This window comes from Formica exsecta, unplaced genomic scaffold (genome assembly GCF_003651465.1).
Source record: "Formica exsecta isolate Colony F162 unplaced genomic scaffold, ASM365146v1 scaffold33, whole genome shotgun sequence".
NCBI lineage: Eukaryota > Metazoa > Arthropoda > Insecta > Hymenoptera > Formicidae > Formica > Formica exsecta.
In genome coordinates, this window is record NW_021850553.1 from 145447 (window position 1) to 162133 (window position 16687).

A 16687-nucleotide genomic window follows, 5' to 3' on the forward strand; every position below is an offset into this window, starting at 1 on the left:
CATGAATAAATAAGTCTCGTAATATGATCGGTGGCGTCGAAATACGTCGGAGAGGGTAAAGTAAATTTTTCTTACGTTATATAAATACATTTCTATACATAATATACATATATATATATATATATATACATATATATTATTTTATATATATTTTAAGCAGCAAAAAAAATTAACCGCCTGCAACTTACCTTAATAATGATGTACATCAATATACAAGACGCGAGGTAGGTAAAGGGAACACAAATGAAATTTTATACACAGATTTAATCATATTTTTTATGATGGTTATAATTTTGATGAACTCTTAGAGTCAAATTACTTTTTTTAATAAACTTATATAGCCGAGATTATCAAGTAATTCTGGGATTATATAAGGAAGCTCATGTATATGCCTTTGTTCTTGAAATATATTTTGCAAGCGTAAAAGGGGGAGGAGGGGGAAGGGAGACAAGCGTCGTCGAAGATTGAGGAACTTATCGGATCAGGGTGAGTTCCCGATGTAAGGGAGTGGCCTATCGATGAAAAACGATCCGCCGATCATTTAAGAGACAGATACGTTTTTCAATGATCGTCGGCAAGATTTATGATGCTTCATTGATGCACACCAACTCATGTAAATAATGCAACTGGGCAGAGGTCATGTTGAAATGGCCGTTTAGTGCGTTCGAGGTATCTCATACGGTCGACTATACTCGTAGGGCTTCATTCATTATGCTTTATTCATAAAATGCTTCACGTGCACGCGCCTTTGAGAAAACGACTGTTACAGACGCTATTACAGACGCTTTCAACTCGAGAATTTCTTTGCAAAATCCGTATCATTTGCCATTTTACGTAATCAAATATGTTTTCTTCGCCAATTGAACAAACATCTTTTATTATATAAACGTGATTTTATAAAGATACGATTACGTTCTTCTTCAATGAAATTTATTCTTAATTCCGTAAAAGATTTTATTTGCGCATCATTGCAAATGTTATATGCGTATTTTTCCTAGCACGTTTATTAACAAATCGACTCGTAAAATATAAATACTAGCCTGTGTAAGGTTATACGATCGCGCTGAGAATCACTGTAAGGTAGGAATCTGACGGTAAATTACGAGCTACACGAGTACCTACACAGGTTGTCCAATCTGCGCAGGTGGTCGGCCAACGGTTGGACGTCCGCGAAAGGATGTACGCGAGGGAATTACAAGAGACAATCAGTCAATTTTTCTCCCGTTTCGATAACGAATTTTGTAGTACAAGGGCAAGAAGCAACTGATCTGTATGTTAAAGCCAATTCGTGCGTCATAGCGAAATTATTTTTGCGCCAACTGGTCGATAACCGGTAATGTACAGGAAAGATTATTCGCGAGCGCAATTTCTGCTATCTTTATATAAAACTAAATTCGCTGTCAATCTAAAGGTGTAATGTAAAATATTGATTTTGCCACTATATTTTCGCACATTTCAAAATATTAATTATTCCGATGAGTTTCTATTCTTGAAATGTCGCAGTATCTCTTGCAAGTATATACACATATATATTTTTTTTGTCGCCGTTATTTTTAAATATACATATAGAAATATTGAATTCGAATCTAGTTTTGAGCTTTACGTTTTATTATTTATTTTGATATGACGCAAACCAGTTATCGAGCTGCATGATTTGTATACCGTAAGCAGAAACAGAAAAAGCAACAGAAATGCATCACTTTTAGCTATTAAAGTTAATTGATGACTTGATATTCTCAATGTGATTTCTGATGATTTTCATCAACTGAATCTTAGATACATTTATAAAACATATATAGGTTTATCTTTTTTCTCAATTCTTTTTAATTGCACGAAAATATCAAGTCGCAGAAATACCTTCAGAATAAATGATAATATAAATATCTATATTTTATAACGCAATGTTATTATAAAAATTATAATAATGTTTAAATATTTTTTTTATAAATTTTTTATGTCGTATATTATGAATTCTATGAAACTAGTTTTAAAAGTGCAATATTTACAGTTACAAGTAATTTTCTATTTTTATATTAGATATAAGAAACTTAGCGAAATTTCTCATGGAATAGATGGGACAAAAAGAGAAATCCCGTAAGAAATAAACGTCAGGTAGAAGTTACTTCGTTCGTCTATGAGATATTACTCGTAAAATCTGTTAATAGAAGCTCGCAAAACATTGAACGCCGTTTCTTTTTCCGCTGTTTCATGCATAAAATCTGTCAATGTTTTAACTCTCTTGATGTGAACATACGTGTTTTTTGCAGTTCCTGTATGTGTTCTCTTAGTGCGCACCATCATATATTATTATTATTGCATTTATTAGGGAGATTCTTCATTAAATCGAACACTTTTTTATTATTTTAATGCACAAGGATTGTTTTGACAGTTTACTGATTGGATGAAGGTTAAATGTCGGATACTGTAGAATTAAACGGCGGCCTAGTGTCAGCTTCCTGGAACTCGTGATAGTGTTGAGTCAATAATTTTACATTGATATATAAATCTATATCGATGTCAATTATGGAAAATAGTCTCATATTTGATCTTTCGTGGCAACCGAATGGATATTGCCGTAGTACGTAAAAAATGCATGACAATGAAGACCAATATGATATTGTGTCAGCAACTGTATTATATATTGAAATCACAATCGATTGCCGAATGGATATTGCCGTAGTACGTAAAATGAAGACCATGACAATGAAGACCAATATGATATTGTGTCAGCAACTGTATTATATATTGAAATCACAATCGATTAAGACGATGTAACGCGAGATAGTATAAAACTCTGTATGAAATCTCTGTTATCAGTTTTGTTGGAAAATGTTTTTCATATATCCATGTCGTATCTGTTATCGAGTACAAGAAATATGTTTGAGTTAATATATCACGACCTCTCAACAGTATTTTGTACACGTCGGCTTATCGGATTAAATCGTGCCAAGTTAATTTCGATCGCGACTTTATCTCTCTTTTTCTCTCTCGGTCGTACGATATAGAAAGCGATCATTTTCATTGACTGGCGTAGAAAGAGCATATCTGATGGGACCAGCGCCATTGCGCTCGTTTGCAATCTAAAAGACGTGTCAGACGTTTTCTATGTAAGAATATATACGCGTGCACACATACACGCGCTTACGACGGCGATGGAGAGGGCACGTTCTCCGAGTACGTCTGAACGCAAAAATAGAAATAACACGATGCTTAGCATGAGAGAGCATGTCTGGCATGTACGAGGCGGGACTATCGATACCTGACAGCTGACCCTTACGGAGGTCAGCGCGAGTAGGCGAGGCGCTACGATCCAACGGAAAAGGAAGTCGTGACTCCGTTTCTTCTCCCTTCCGTCTATCTTTTGCTCGGTTTTCATCATGCGACTCGCGAAATCGAGATCAATTTCTCGTATGTAATTCTCTCTTTCGCCACGTACACGTTATTTAAAAGCGTCTTAATAATCACATGGATATTACATGACAAGAGCAATTCGAGAACTTGTTTCCTGGAAAACTCAAGTCGGCTACTCATATTACTAGCGATATTTATTCGATTAAAATAAGTTTATGTTAATGAGATAACGAATAATTACAACCAACATTTGCGCGCAATCAGATTAAATATTATGATTAAAGTTGTTACTATCACACGTAAAAGTCCTGCATCGAGAGTTCAACGGCGTTGTTGACATCTCGAGAGATTTTAATTGCAATCATTACAGCTCGGTAAATTACAGCAAAAGGATTCCAGAGAACGCGCAAGTAATATTCGCCTTTTTACTCAGCTGCTACATTTAATATAGTTTTGCTCGAGATTACGTTAATTGCTCGAGCGTTGAAACAGTTTTTAAGTAATTTTCTAAGCGGTTTAGAGCGCGATAAGAGTGCATATCCGATTGACGTTTTCGGCGGCACCTGTCAGTGCGAGACAGACCGCTCAGTCAGCGTGTAATCCCGAAACAGGAGGACCCACATCGACGTGACGGTCCCATTAAAATGATGGGTGCATGTCCACGCTGACGCTACGATCCCATTCATATTGCGAGCTCGGGAGCGTCGTTAATCTTGCGCGGGGTCCTTTTTCCGGCTACTCAGAAACCTAACGAGGATGGTCGGGGCGATTCTGCTGGCGGTCTACAAAAGTAGCGACTCGAGAAAACCATTAAAAACGATAACCGGCACTCTCTCCCGCCCCAGATTGGGATCTACCACATTCCGTGAGAATGTAACATCCTTCTTCTTCTTACCTTCCGGCGCGACGACCGCCGGCGCAGGTGCGCGTGTCAGAAAATATCTCCGAACAAGAAGACGTCCATTTGTTCACCGTGAAAGAGAATCTGAAGAAAAATCGAGCAATTTTTTTTCGTTGGCTCTTTTCGCGAATTTTCACAAATACCCGTTTTTATCCTTGCGTCAATTTTGCGTGCGACAATTTGTAGATATTTTTATATATCTATCGCTTTAATTATCTGTGAGAATCAGGCTCGGTTATATTCAACATATGATATTTATGTCTTATTCTGTGTGTCGCGACAATCTATTTGCAATGCTAAACACGGTAACGCTCGCATGTTAAATCCGGTAAATGCAGGTGGCGGTGAATTTTAGAATTCGGTTACAAAGATAATTGGCAACAAGGATGATCGCGCGACATGATAGAGAGACGCATCGTATCATCGTGTCTCTCTATCATGTCGCACGATTATCTTTGTTGTCACTTTTGCGTTTGCCGCCATTATTCGCCGGCGCAGTTTAATCAATCAGTCTCAACTCAGTTTCGCGCCGTCGCGGGTACATTTTCGGCGACGCCACGTCATCCAGCAGCAGTCGTGTACGCGTGCACACATAAGTGAATATGAGGAAATACAAAACAATGAAAGTACGAGTGTACTCGTTTTTGTCTCGTGCGTTTCGGCGAGTGTGTCGCCATTGGCCGGCATTATAATTCTTGGCACAGGCTCGTTGCGGCCTTTTTCGCTGCAGCTGTTACCCTCGTCAAAGTCCAACCCGATATTGTCTGCTCCTTCGCACACTTTCGTTAGGTACTTGAAAAAACTGTAAAACCTCTGTTTGCATCGATCACCGACGATAGCTTGACTATCGTCGTTGACATTTGTATCAAAATTTGCACAGCTTCGGGTACTCATAGTTTATAAGTAGAGAAGAGTGAATATTATACTCGAAAATACTTAACCTGGTAAAATCCGGGATTACTAAAAATAGCTTCGGTCCGCTTCTTTCTTTGAACGTAGAAACATTTCAGGACACTCCGAAAAAAGGCTTCTATGAAAAGGCATCTCGGATCTATGCAGCACTTGGAACGCTTTTGCGATAACTAATGGTACGGGCGCATAAATAGCAGGCCGATATCGAAAGATTCAGGTCGTCTCAGATCCCTAAATGTACCTTTTAAGCTGCATTCACTATTATACTTTGAATTAATGTACGTATATAATTCGTTCAACGAGAGAACGGACGTTATCGTAAAAGAAAAGAAAATCAAATACAAATATAGTATCTTTAATTTTTTAAAATTAATTATTACACATTTAAAAAAAATTTTGAAAAATAATAAATTTCTCTTAATTAAATTTTTGATATGAAAAATGTTTATGTTTATGTAATTATATAATTTTCTGATAATCTATAACTTTGCTTGATCACTTTAGCCGTTTCGATCTCATTTTTTATTTCTACTGTTTGATGTGTTTGTCATAGCATATGCTGCACGCGAATGGAATTCGACGAAACCCCACGTTTTCATGTATGATATATTACTACGTGCTTAACTTATTATTCATGTTCGCGCTTCTACCGGAATATCAAGCGAAACGTCGCGTCTCTTTTTGTCGGACGGTTGCCGCAGCAAAGCACACGAGGAGTTCCAGGAAGGAGAGCGCATTAGCGTGGGATTATCCTCGTAGAAAATCTACACGGTCCGAACTTTGGGGAAGCGCGCTTTATTCTTGTGCGAGCAACGTTAGCCGTTTGCGAATCGTGGAGATTGTCCGGGATTGTCGAGAGTGTTAGGCATTATTAAACCTCGTGAAATACGAGGGTCTTAGCGGCGGCTTCTTTAATTTCGAGTGCGCCGACCATCGTGCAGGTATCTATTAACGACCATTCTGAATTTTTTTTCTTCTCTGCGAAAAGAAAAACGAGAGACGGGATTGACGAAAAGGGAGTGAAATTTTAATTTGAACGAAAACGTCGACGAAAGGATTTTCGTGAAGCGTGTAAATTCGACACGTTTATAAATACGTCAAATTTTACGACCATTAATAATTTCGATTAGTCCACTCTCGTGTTTTCGACACACCGCTTTTCATATACGTTCATAAAGACGGTTCTGTTGACGAGCTCATCATTCGTCAAATGAATCTCTCTCTAAAGAACTTTAACGATCGACAGTTAACCCAGTTGCTTGCGCGTGTGATGCTGAATTGATGCGAGAAGAAGCGGCTTGACGATTCAGAGGGTCTCCATAAATCAGTGTATTTCGGTATCGCGGAAGCTATGGTATTTATACAACTCTAAATTCGCGCACTTTGTGTCCGGGTATCCAGCTCACGCTCATATCACACTCGTCATGATGCTTGCTGCACGTTGGTCTGCGACGAATTTGATACTTGGCCAAGTGTGGCTCTCGACTCGAAACTGACTCACTCGGCTCGCGTTGTGGATCAAGTTGGAAGTTGGAAGTTAATAGCCCGGTATCGGATCGGCCAGGATCAATTCTCTGAAGAGAATTCCGTGAACGGGAGGGGATTTTAAAGAGGTATAAAAATGAAAAGTACGCGAAAACGAGCGCGATCTGAATCTCGGCATCGACAAACAACCGTTGAAAGGGGTTGTGCGGTATAATAATAGAGGGTAACTGGAGCATGGCGTCGCGACAACTGTTCTTGAGTGATGTGAAGCGAGATGATGCCTTCTCACCTCTCCGTTTTTCGTCTTTAAGTGAGACCAAGAAGCGTCTCTTATGGAGCGTCTTGTGTCTAAACTTATAGTGTTTCGCATTTGATATTGTTTATTAGAGTCGCCATAAATACAATTGTCCCTAACTTGAGAGAAGCTTCATATTATAGAGATTATTAGTTGACATTAATGCAACTTAATTTAACATTTTATTGTTATATATCATGAAAATATAAAATATTTATAGGATTTAAAAACATGAAAAAGAAATAAATTAAAAATTCATGTTTTATTCGTTATCTTCTTTTCGCAGAAAGCGAATGCATCGTATACTTTATAAAGGTATTAAAATACATTATAATAAATATTAATATTAATATAAATATTAACGCTATATATTATTAACAACTGTTTGCACTATTTAATTGTAATACTAAATCACGTTGCGGTATAAATATCAGTGCACGTTTGTTTCATGCCTTAGAGACCAGTTGCATACGATAAATTATGGAAGAGATATCGACAAGTTTGCAACTTTTGTACATGTTGTTATAAAGGCGTTACCGCGTGGATATTAATTCTTTCGATAATATATTAACAAAGATATATGCGCCAGAGAATTTATGGCAGTCGTACGTATTCTCGATGTCGTAACCGGCAACGGAATTGCACGCATTCTACAATACTTTGGCATTCAGTGCCGCGGATAAAAAAGGCGATATATCCCATTGAATTTATCGCATTCCAAACTGCGTGACCCCTAATGGTTCCCCAACCCCAACATTTATCACAATCAGTGCTCTCAATTGGCCGGTCGATCGGGCGTGGGTTGTGAGATATCGAACAATCTCCGGCGAGATAAAGAATACTGAAGAAAGCTACACGTCGACTGCTCAGTCGTATAGTTATCGTTTTCGCGTCTTATAAAATTCCGAGTTCGATAACTCGTGTATTGTCTGCTTGTCGTATAAACGCGTCGCGACTATATTTTATCAGACATAATTGGTTTCAATGATTTATCCATTGTTTCAATTTATAAATATCGATACAATTAGTAATTGAATCTCTTGAAGGAACGCTAATTGTACAAGGATAGTTGCAAATTGAAAACGCAATTTTATAACTCCATCAATTCTGTTCACGCGGCTTTGCTCGAGAATACGAATCGGAATTCACCGGTTTTTTGCTCGATTAAGGACGAGATGTCCAGGGTGTCTTTTTTCTTTCTCATGCCTTTCGTCGAGAGGAGGAAACGCGACAGAGCCTCAGACATTCTTAATCCGTTCCTGCTTGTAAGAGCGGATATATTCACGCTTATCGATTTCGCAACATAAATTTATCCCGTCGTATCTTGTCACTTGCCGCGGCTTGTTCCTCCATATCCATTGCGACTTTTTTGTACGCACGTCATTCCGAGACCTGCGACCCTTGAGTACAGACTCCCGCATTCAGATACGCTTTTAGAGTCGCGAATGACATGATAGGACTCGTCACTATAAGTGTCGATTGATTGAAACAGCGTGGAATGTTCTCGAGGGAGACACGAGATGAGATAAAAGAATAAAATACAAAAAAAAGGAACGAATTAATTATAAAAAAATTATATTTATATATTGAATAAGATTAAAATTTAATTGATTTTTTTTTAGTCAAGTCTTCAAAAGCATACTATGTCCAGTTAAATTATACTCGCAAAGATTATCCTCACTTTGGATATTTCTAAAAAGCACATGTTGCTCTCTAATAAGCGTTTCCTCACGTCTAACCCACTACCGTTTCCCACAATAGTCGGCTTACGCTAATGCTACGTGGCAAAGCCGGACGGTGATCATGGTAAAATGCAAATTATACCCGCGGCATTATTACACATCTCGGTATTGGCAGTTATACGGGCGCTTATTGGAATTTATATCGCGCCTATTTTTGTTCTCGAGCGAGAGAGCATCGTTAAGAACCTTAAGAACTCACCTCTAACGAGGGGCATTCGATACCTATTTCTGCTGAACAAGGGTCGTCTGTTTTGTTAGCGTGATACAGCGTTTTTTACGAAGTTTCGTAAAGTCAAGAAATACGTCGATATATTTTATTACTATTATTCTCTCTTTTAATCGTACAACTTAAAAATTGACGAGACAAGCTTTTTTCCTGCAATCAGATCATCTTTTGCAGTTTGGTAATTTTTAGTTAGGAATCACTTCTGCAATTTGATGACTTATGCTTTAACGGCCCAATGTGCACCCATGTAATTTCGCACGATCGTTTCACAGCTTAATTTTTACGAGGAGGAAATTAGTATGGGCTGTGGCGAGCGTTAAACGCTCTCGGAGCGATGATCGATGGCAATTGACCACAACCCTCGTCGTCGTTCTCGCAGAACGTTATATGTGACCATTGTTGTTTGATGAGTATGAGAGATAACTAAAAGACGAGACTATTCGTCGTTAAAATAATGATCGCTATTTTTTTTTTCCAGATAGACGTCCCTTTTTCAATTATCAAAAATTTCTCGCAGTGATAAGATATGATTGACGGCGATTCCGACGTGCTTTTATCGGTTCTGCAGTCGATATAAATAGGGTGCATCATTTATCACTGGATCAATTGATTCATTAAATATCCAGTATCGAAGGATTCGAATTTCATATCGGGTCATTGAAACGTTGATGCGATGAAGTTTCATAAGTCGCGCAATATATAACGATTTCTATAATCGTTTTAAAATCACCATAATGAATATTGACAAAAACATACGGGCGATTGCAGTCATTTATAAACTATAAATTACTCGCACAACAACTTAATGCAGAAATAATGAGAGTGTACAGATTAACATATTCAACAAATCACTAGTTTCCAGAGAAAGTTGGAGGAACGTCTGCTCGCAATTAATCGAAAGAAAGATCAAGGGTCAATATTCTTCGTGAGTCAGAGTCTCTTATTCACTTTCGATTTTCCTTCGCATTCCGATTCGACACGATTTATGCGGGAGTTCATGGAGCAATTACTTAAGTATAACATCGATTGTTATATGTATACTGCGTAAAAAAAAAACCAGATTAATCAGCAATACGATATTTCATGCGAGTAAACTTTGATATTTTATCGTTTTTATTACGCGCAATCAGGCATGTAAATTTTTATTAAAAAACATTAGGTTTTTTTATAAAATTAAATCGTTAATTGCCTCTCTCTCCTCGATTCGTTCGATTGTACAGTTTCGAAGTGACTTATGATACACCCTATACATGCAGTTATGACATTACGTATTCATTACGTCGGGATAATAATACACCAGTGGTAAGACTCGGCTCGGCAATTGCGACAAAAGCTTCGGCAAGTAATTAATCCGATGTGGCTGGCGATAAGTATAATGAGGGAGGAACGGATTCGCCGTATTTGTTTTTAATTGCATATTTATGACGTAGATGCCTTATGTGGTCGCCGTACCTCGTAATAACGCTTGAATATAACTCGCGGCTATATGAATCGTATTTAAAATTGAATTTGCGCAAAATAAACAGATAATTTATTTACAATGTGAGGGATAATCATCTGGAAATAGTAAAATCTGTCAATAGCGTTTATGTTTGGGCGTATTAAAAAGTATTTTAATTAATTGATAATTATTGATATTTATTACATTTGTGTTTCATAAATTATAAATGTATTTATACTTTAAAAGTCAATTAATTTGTGCATATCACGATGTAATTGAAATTGGGTTAAGTCATGCTAGCTTTCCAAGAATGACGGTAAGATGGAAGTTGATCGCGGAGCCCTCCGTAATCGCGCGATGAAACGATGCAGCAAAATATCGGGTTGCGAGAGAAGCCGCGGTGGTCTTAATCCCTAACCCGTAAACGCGGATCGGTTGCACAATCACGACTACCGGTTCGTTAAATGAAGGTTTAAGGCCGAAACTGCACCCTTTGTCGGCACTTGGCCTCTCTTTGTGTACTTTTTAATCGCCCCGTGTACCGCGGTGAAAAAAATTTCCCCCGGAAATATCCCGTTCTGCCGAATTATAGGTATATCAATCCGAATGAAATTCGAATAAAAAAAATAACGATTCTCGTTTTTATAAATCTTGCTCATCGTGCGACCGCCTGGGGTTGTTATTAACATAGCAGATTGTGAGCAGGCATTAATATCGCATATATCGATGCCGACGACGAGTCACGCATAACGAAACGACTAATAATTTTCCGGGAATAATTTTCCATCGCGTGGCATATACGAAGCGCGTGTAAGTACACAGTTGCCTTGTTAAAGCGAGACGCGATGGACCACCAACCACGACGGCGCGTGTCATCCGTCAAATTACCGCAACGCGGCACACGCCACAATCATATTTATCCGTCTTGCCGCGATCTTAATTACATCTTAATGATAATGGTGCGAAAGTTGAGAAATATCGTAGGAAGTATTACACTTTTTTTTCACAATTAAAACGAGATTTGTTTTTCTAACTATAATTGATTTAAATATATTTTATAAATTATGATTTTTTATATATTTACACGAATATTACTGTGAAGATTGTTAAGGGTTATCGAGCGTGAAATTGCAGGATTGTTTATTACTTTGCAGTATACAATTCATGACTCTATCTGATTGCTTATTTAACAGCCAGATAAAGACAAAATAATTTAATTAGCCAATACACGTCGAGCTATTTCATAATGCTACTTATTTTCTGTGACATTAATACGTCCACTTGAAATCAGACCAATTACCGTAATTATTTCTACATAGATAAGAGACATTTCATATGCGGGCATTTCATTCCGCGAGATAACGCACTGCCTGCATTTCTGTTAAAAAAAAAAAAACTCGATCGTTTTACTAGGATGCACACAGCAACTGCGTGTATAAAGTAATCGTTCGTACAACGTTTGAATCGAGAAAGAATTCATCGGCGATTTGCAGTACGATATCGCGACGAGGGTCCGTAAATCATGCTCGCATATCGTTGGCTTCTCTCGTGATATGCTGCTAATAAATCGTCCGCAATACGGTTTACACGATTAATGATACTTTCATCCGCCGCGCGCGGATAAAGTCTTTCTCTTTACGTCGGTGCATCCATCTCTCGTTGCGTCTGACATCACGCGCGAGCGCCTCTTTCTCCCGGCGAGATTTATCCGGCATACAGCGAGCCGACGTTTACGAGAGCGTTTATCGTTCAATCGATCCGGTTCGCACTCTACGCCGCGCCGTTAATTCGCTTAATATGTTATCCCGACAAATTATGCGTCGCGGCAGTTAATCCTTATTACGGATTCGCGTGTTTCTATGATGAGGCACGCTGAATTGTGCGGTCAAAGTGGGTGAAAAATTTGTCGCGTATGTCGATGCGAATAAATTTGTATCGAGTCTTCGATAATATTTATGTCATTATTAATTCTGATCTGGATTTTCTATTTATATAAATTGTGAAAGATAAAATTGCGAGATAATTTTGATTTTATATCATTGAATTTGGATATACATATATTGTATAAAAATTGTAGAAATAAAAAACAATGAATAACGCTGTTATAAAAAAAAAAAGAGAGAAAATATATGCTGGACTTACGTAGAAAAAAAGCTCGACGCGATGAGAGTGCTTCGGCACGCAGGTGAGCGCTTCCGATCTGCAACATCCGGTGTCGTCCGAGCACCTGTGCAATATAGCGCAGTGTGGGACGTAGGTGGTTGACGGACTCGGATAAACGTCACGTACCGGAATGACTCGCGCACGTGGCCACTGACAGCTGCCTTCCCTGTTGACTTGCATCGCGTGCTGAATGGCCTCTCTCATTTCAGCACCTAGGGCAAACATTGGATCGGTAAAGTTAATCTCTCACGCGGTCATTAATGCAATAATTGTGAAAAGGTAGCAGACGTGACTAAACTTTCCAAGTCTAATGAGAGCAAATGAATAACGCTGTTATAAAAAAAAAAGAGAGAAAATATATGCTGGACTTACGTAGAAAAAAAGCTCGACGCGATGAGAGTGCTTCGGCACGCAGGTGAGCGCTTCCGATCTGCAACATCCGGTGTCGTCCGAGCACCTGTGCAATATAGCGCAGTGTGGGACGTAGGTGGTTGACGGACTCGGATAAACGTCACGTACCGGAATGACTCGCGCACGTGGCCACTGACAGCTGCCTTCCCTGTTGACTTGCATCGCGTGCTGAATGGCCTCTCTCATTTCAGCACCTAGGGCAAACATTGGATCGGTAAAGTTAATCTCTCACGCGGTCATTAATGCAATAATTGTGAAAAGGTAGCAGACGTGACTAAACTTTCCAAGTCTAATGAGAGCAAAAAGTGCGTAATCCAACCTCGTTCTCGGTGCGTAACACAATTGCATTTATTTTAGAAAGTTGAGATACATTTATTTGCGACGATGACATGTGATTTGTAATGCGTTTCTCTTTATGATTCTTTTAATCCTGCAACTCTTTCGTAAATCTTAGGATTTAGAAAACTTCAAATTTTTTTAATTCAGCTTGAATGATTGCTTTACATACAAAATCTTTAAAAAATTACGTTAAAGAAACATTCTGCATGTTGTAACAAGCCAGTATTACCATACTTCCGTATATATCTCATTAATTAGTGTCACACCTTAGTAAACGTCCACGGCAATAAAACGAAAAGAGACGGGAGCGGATAGGTCAGATTAGAAAAGAAGTTTGTTTTATCGCAACAAATCTTCGTTACTCGTTCATCAAATTTATTCATTTCGAGAGACTCATTTAGTTACTAGTAATATACGGAGAAAGAGAGAGAAAAAGAAAAAAAGAGAGGCGAGAGGCTCTGTGATCAAGATCGAGACATCAGGCGGAACCGAAAGATCACGGCGGGTAGTTCGCTTCGCGAGCGCAGATGCATTCAACATTTAAGTGACATAAGGCACGAGAGCTTTCTATTGATTCAGCGCGGAGATAACTAATCGCTTTCTACACGCGTTTCACGTATCATCGATAATTACGGCGACGCTGTCATTCCGCATAATTCGTTTGAGCGCGCAGAGAAACCGCATTGTAGCGGGAAATCGGTAAATTCTAGTACAAATAATAACAGCGGGGAAATGTCAACGGTATGGAAAGGAATTTAAAGACGGTATATGCCATTTGAAGAATAGCGAATAGAGATCCATCATGTGGTGATCGCGAGTCACGAGATCGGCTTGCTATATGATCAGTGAAGAGAAAGCACATTTCTTGTGTCATTTAACATTTTCCATTTTTACGATCGGGATTATTCCGAATGAAGAAGCTCGAGATAACGGTGTCGTATTTTCAAATGAAAATATGACAACTTTAAATTGCAAATTTACGATCACTTGTGATGAAAAGGCAACTCGATTGTGCGTTGATTAACGATGTTAATCGGATCAAGTTCGCCGGCTGCGCGTTTCATGAATACGGCGTCGAGGTGCCATGTCGTTTTTAATCGAAAATTATTGCGATGCGGTGAATTCCAACGGTTTATGCGCACCAGCGAATTATCCCTCGTCAAAGTGTCGTTTGTTGCGTCGAATTGCGAATTAATTTATTGATCGTCGTAGAATTGGCTACGCGTGAAAGGTATTATTATTACGATATGATATATATATATATATAATTATAATATAATATGTTAACTCACAATTCGGATGTCCGAGTGCTAGTGGCTAAAATTTTGTTACAAAAAATGCTTGTTTTAATGGCGAGTATGACCGATATAATTATCGATAAATATCAGTTATTAAAATATCCAAGTTGAACGGTGCGGCTTTACCGAGTTGAAAAATGTTTTTCAACATCGCGCGCGCACTCGACTAAATTTATTTTGGAAGAGATTTCGGAAGTATACGCGCGGAATTGTTCACGCCGACCTAATCTCGAGGGACGATCTCGCTATGCTAATTCCCGACGTAGGCGTTACTCTCGGGACTGACACGAGATTATATCGGCGCGTTCACAATAGAGGCACGAGCATCGAAAATTCTGAAGTATGTGCCCTCACCATGCGCATCCTCTATTCAAAGGTATTCCGGAATATATTATGAGAGAAAAGGATTAGATTCGGTCGCTTCTTTCACTATTTTATAATTTTTTCAATAAGCCCGGGAGAATGTCATGTGACATGTACATTATACATATAAATTTCGTTAATCCCACGTATATTTATTTATTGATATAGGAAGGAATTTACAAAATCGAGTTATCGATAATATTAGCGCATTTTGTTTTTATATGTAATTTTGATTAGGATAAATTACTTCAAGTTTGTCTTGATGCAATTTCTTTTTTGCGGTTGGAAATGGCCGAAACTATTTATTTAAACTATTAGGAAACTGTAAAATTATTGGAAATATAAAACTAATACTCTATTTATATATGCATTTTCATTTTTCTTCAGTTGATTTAGTCTTGTACGCACAAACTTATGCCGTCTTTATATTTTTTCTTTCTCTCTGAGTCAGCGTAAAAGTATTTGATCAACGGTGTCTACTGGTTCTGTAGTCAGGGTGTAGTAGCATACCCAATGAATAAACCACGTTGCAAATATGCAGGATTATGCGAGTTAACGGAATGTGATATCATCCATGACAACTACGCGAATGCTTTCCATGAAAGTTTTACGCGTTCTGCATTGACTTATCGCGCATATTGTTTACAATCGTAATTCTCTTTTTGTTAAAAGCATAAGATAGTTAAAGATTTTTTTATAATTAATAAAAAATACAAATTATTTTAAATATGCACGGAAGATAATTTGTTTAAAAAAAAGTTGCAGTCTTTTGAGCGAGATAGCGAGTGATAATAAATCGATTTTAATCAACCGAGATATGAATCAAAATCTCCAACAATCTCGCGGCGCGCACGTGCGCGTGTACACATACGATCATCGTTATTAATTTACATATTAATAGCCTGCGAATTTTGTTGGATGTCTTTCGTAAAATTCCGTTCACGATATTACGAAATCGAGAGCGTTACCTCGCGATTCGATATGAAAGATTAATCACACAGTAAGAAGCGACCGCTCCATATTGAATGTAATTGATGGTAAAAAGTATTGCGAGGATAAAAAAAGATTTCGAAAGACTCCGGGTATAAGATTTATAGAGTATGTGTATTAATGAAGAAATAAAACTGGAGAAACGGAAATGTCAATATAGTAACGCGAATGTAAGGGTATAAATGTTTTGCTTTCTTTACAAACAGTATAAAAACATATTTTGTTACATCGACGTCTGCTCGTTAGAAGCGAACATCAGTGAGAAAAGCAATTCTCCTTCTCTCTTTCTCTTATTTCGAAAACAGATGTGAATGGCGATTGCGCAATTGCATCAATCGAGAAGGTGCAATGCCTCGAGCGATAAATACAGGCGTGCGCTAGGAGTTATATTGCAATCGGAATAATATAGCACGGGCAAATTTATATTGCGTGTCGTGTGTGGCAGATAATTATAAAAACGTCTATTACACTAACTAGACAGTCAATTGCGTGCGATATACTACGTTCCGATTACAATGAAATGTTGCGGATCTCAAGGTACACGTTCGATTTTTCGCGTCGAATCGCGGACATGCATACATTGTTCGTTCGCGATTGGTGATCGGCGATTGATTTATTCATGACTTCAGTTTCATAATTGAAAGAGATTACTGTTACGTCTTTCACGAACATCCGCGTACATCCGCGAGGCTATTTCGTGCAAGGCATTAGATAGGTGGATAAGTGCGCCGTGAGTTTTTGTATAACAAACACTTGCGCATGTATGCACG

At 38.2% G+C, this 16687-nt stretch overlaps 2 protein-coding genes across 2 annotated transcripts in view; both read right to left on the minus strand.

Annotated features, from left to right (window-relative positions):
• Positions 1-12758, minus strand: part of LOC115238239 (vascular endothelial growth factor A-A-like) — a 37748-nt gene extending 24990 nt beyond the window's left edge. The window contains exon 1 of the mRNA XM_029811875.1: positions 12496-12758. Within this exon, the coding sequence (XP_029667735.1) occupies positions 12496-12741 (246 nt within the window). The 5' untranslated portion in view covers positions 12742-12758. The remainder of the gene's footprint in view (positions 1-12495) is intronic.
• Positions 12759-12808: 50 nt separating this feature from the next.
• LOC115238279 (DNA ligase 1-like) overlaps positions 12809-16687 on the minus strand; it is a 40577-nt gene continuing 36698 nt past the window's right edge. The window contains exons 3-4 of the mRNA XM_029811962.1: positions 12889-13121; positions 12809-12823 (exon numbers count right to left, since the gene is read on the minus strand). Of these exons, the coding sequence (XP_029667822.1) occupies positions 12809-12823; positions 12889-13121 (248 nt within the window). The remainder of the gene's footprint in view (positions 12824-12888; positions 13122-16687) is intronic.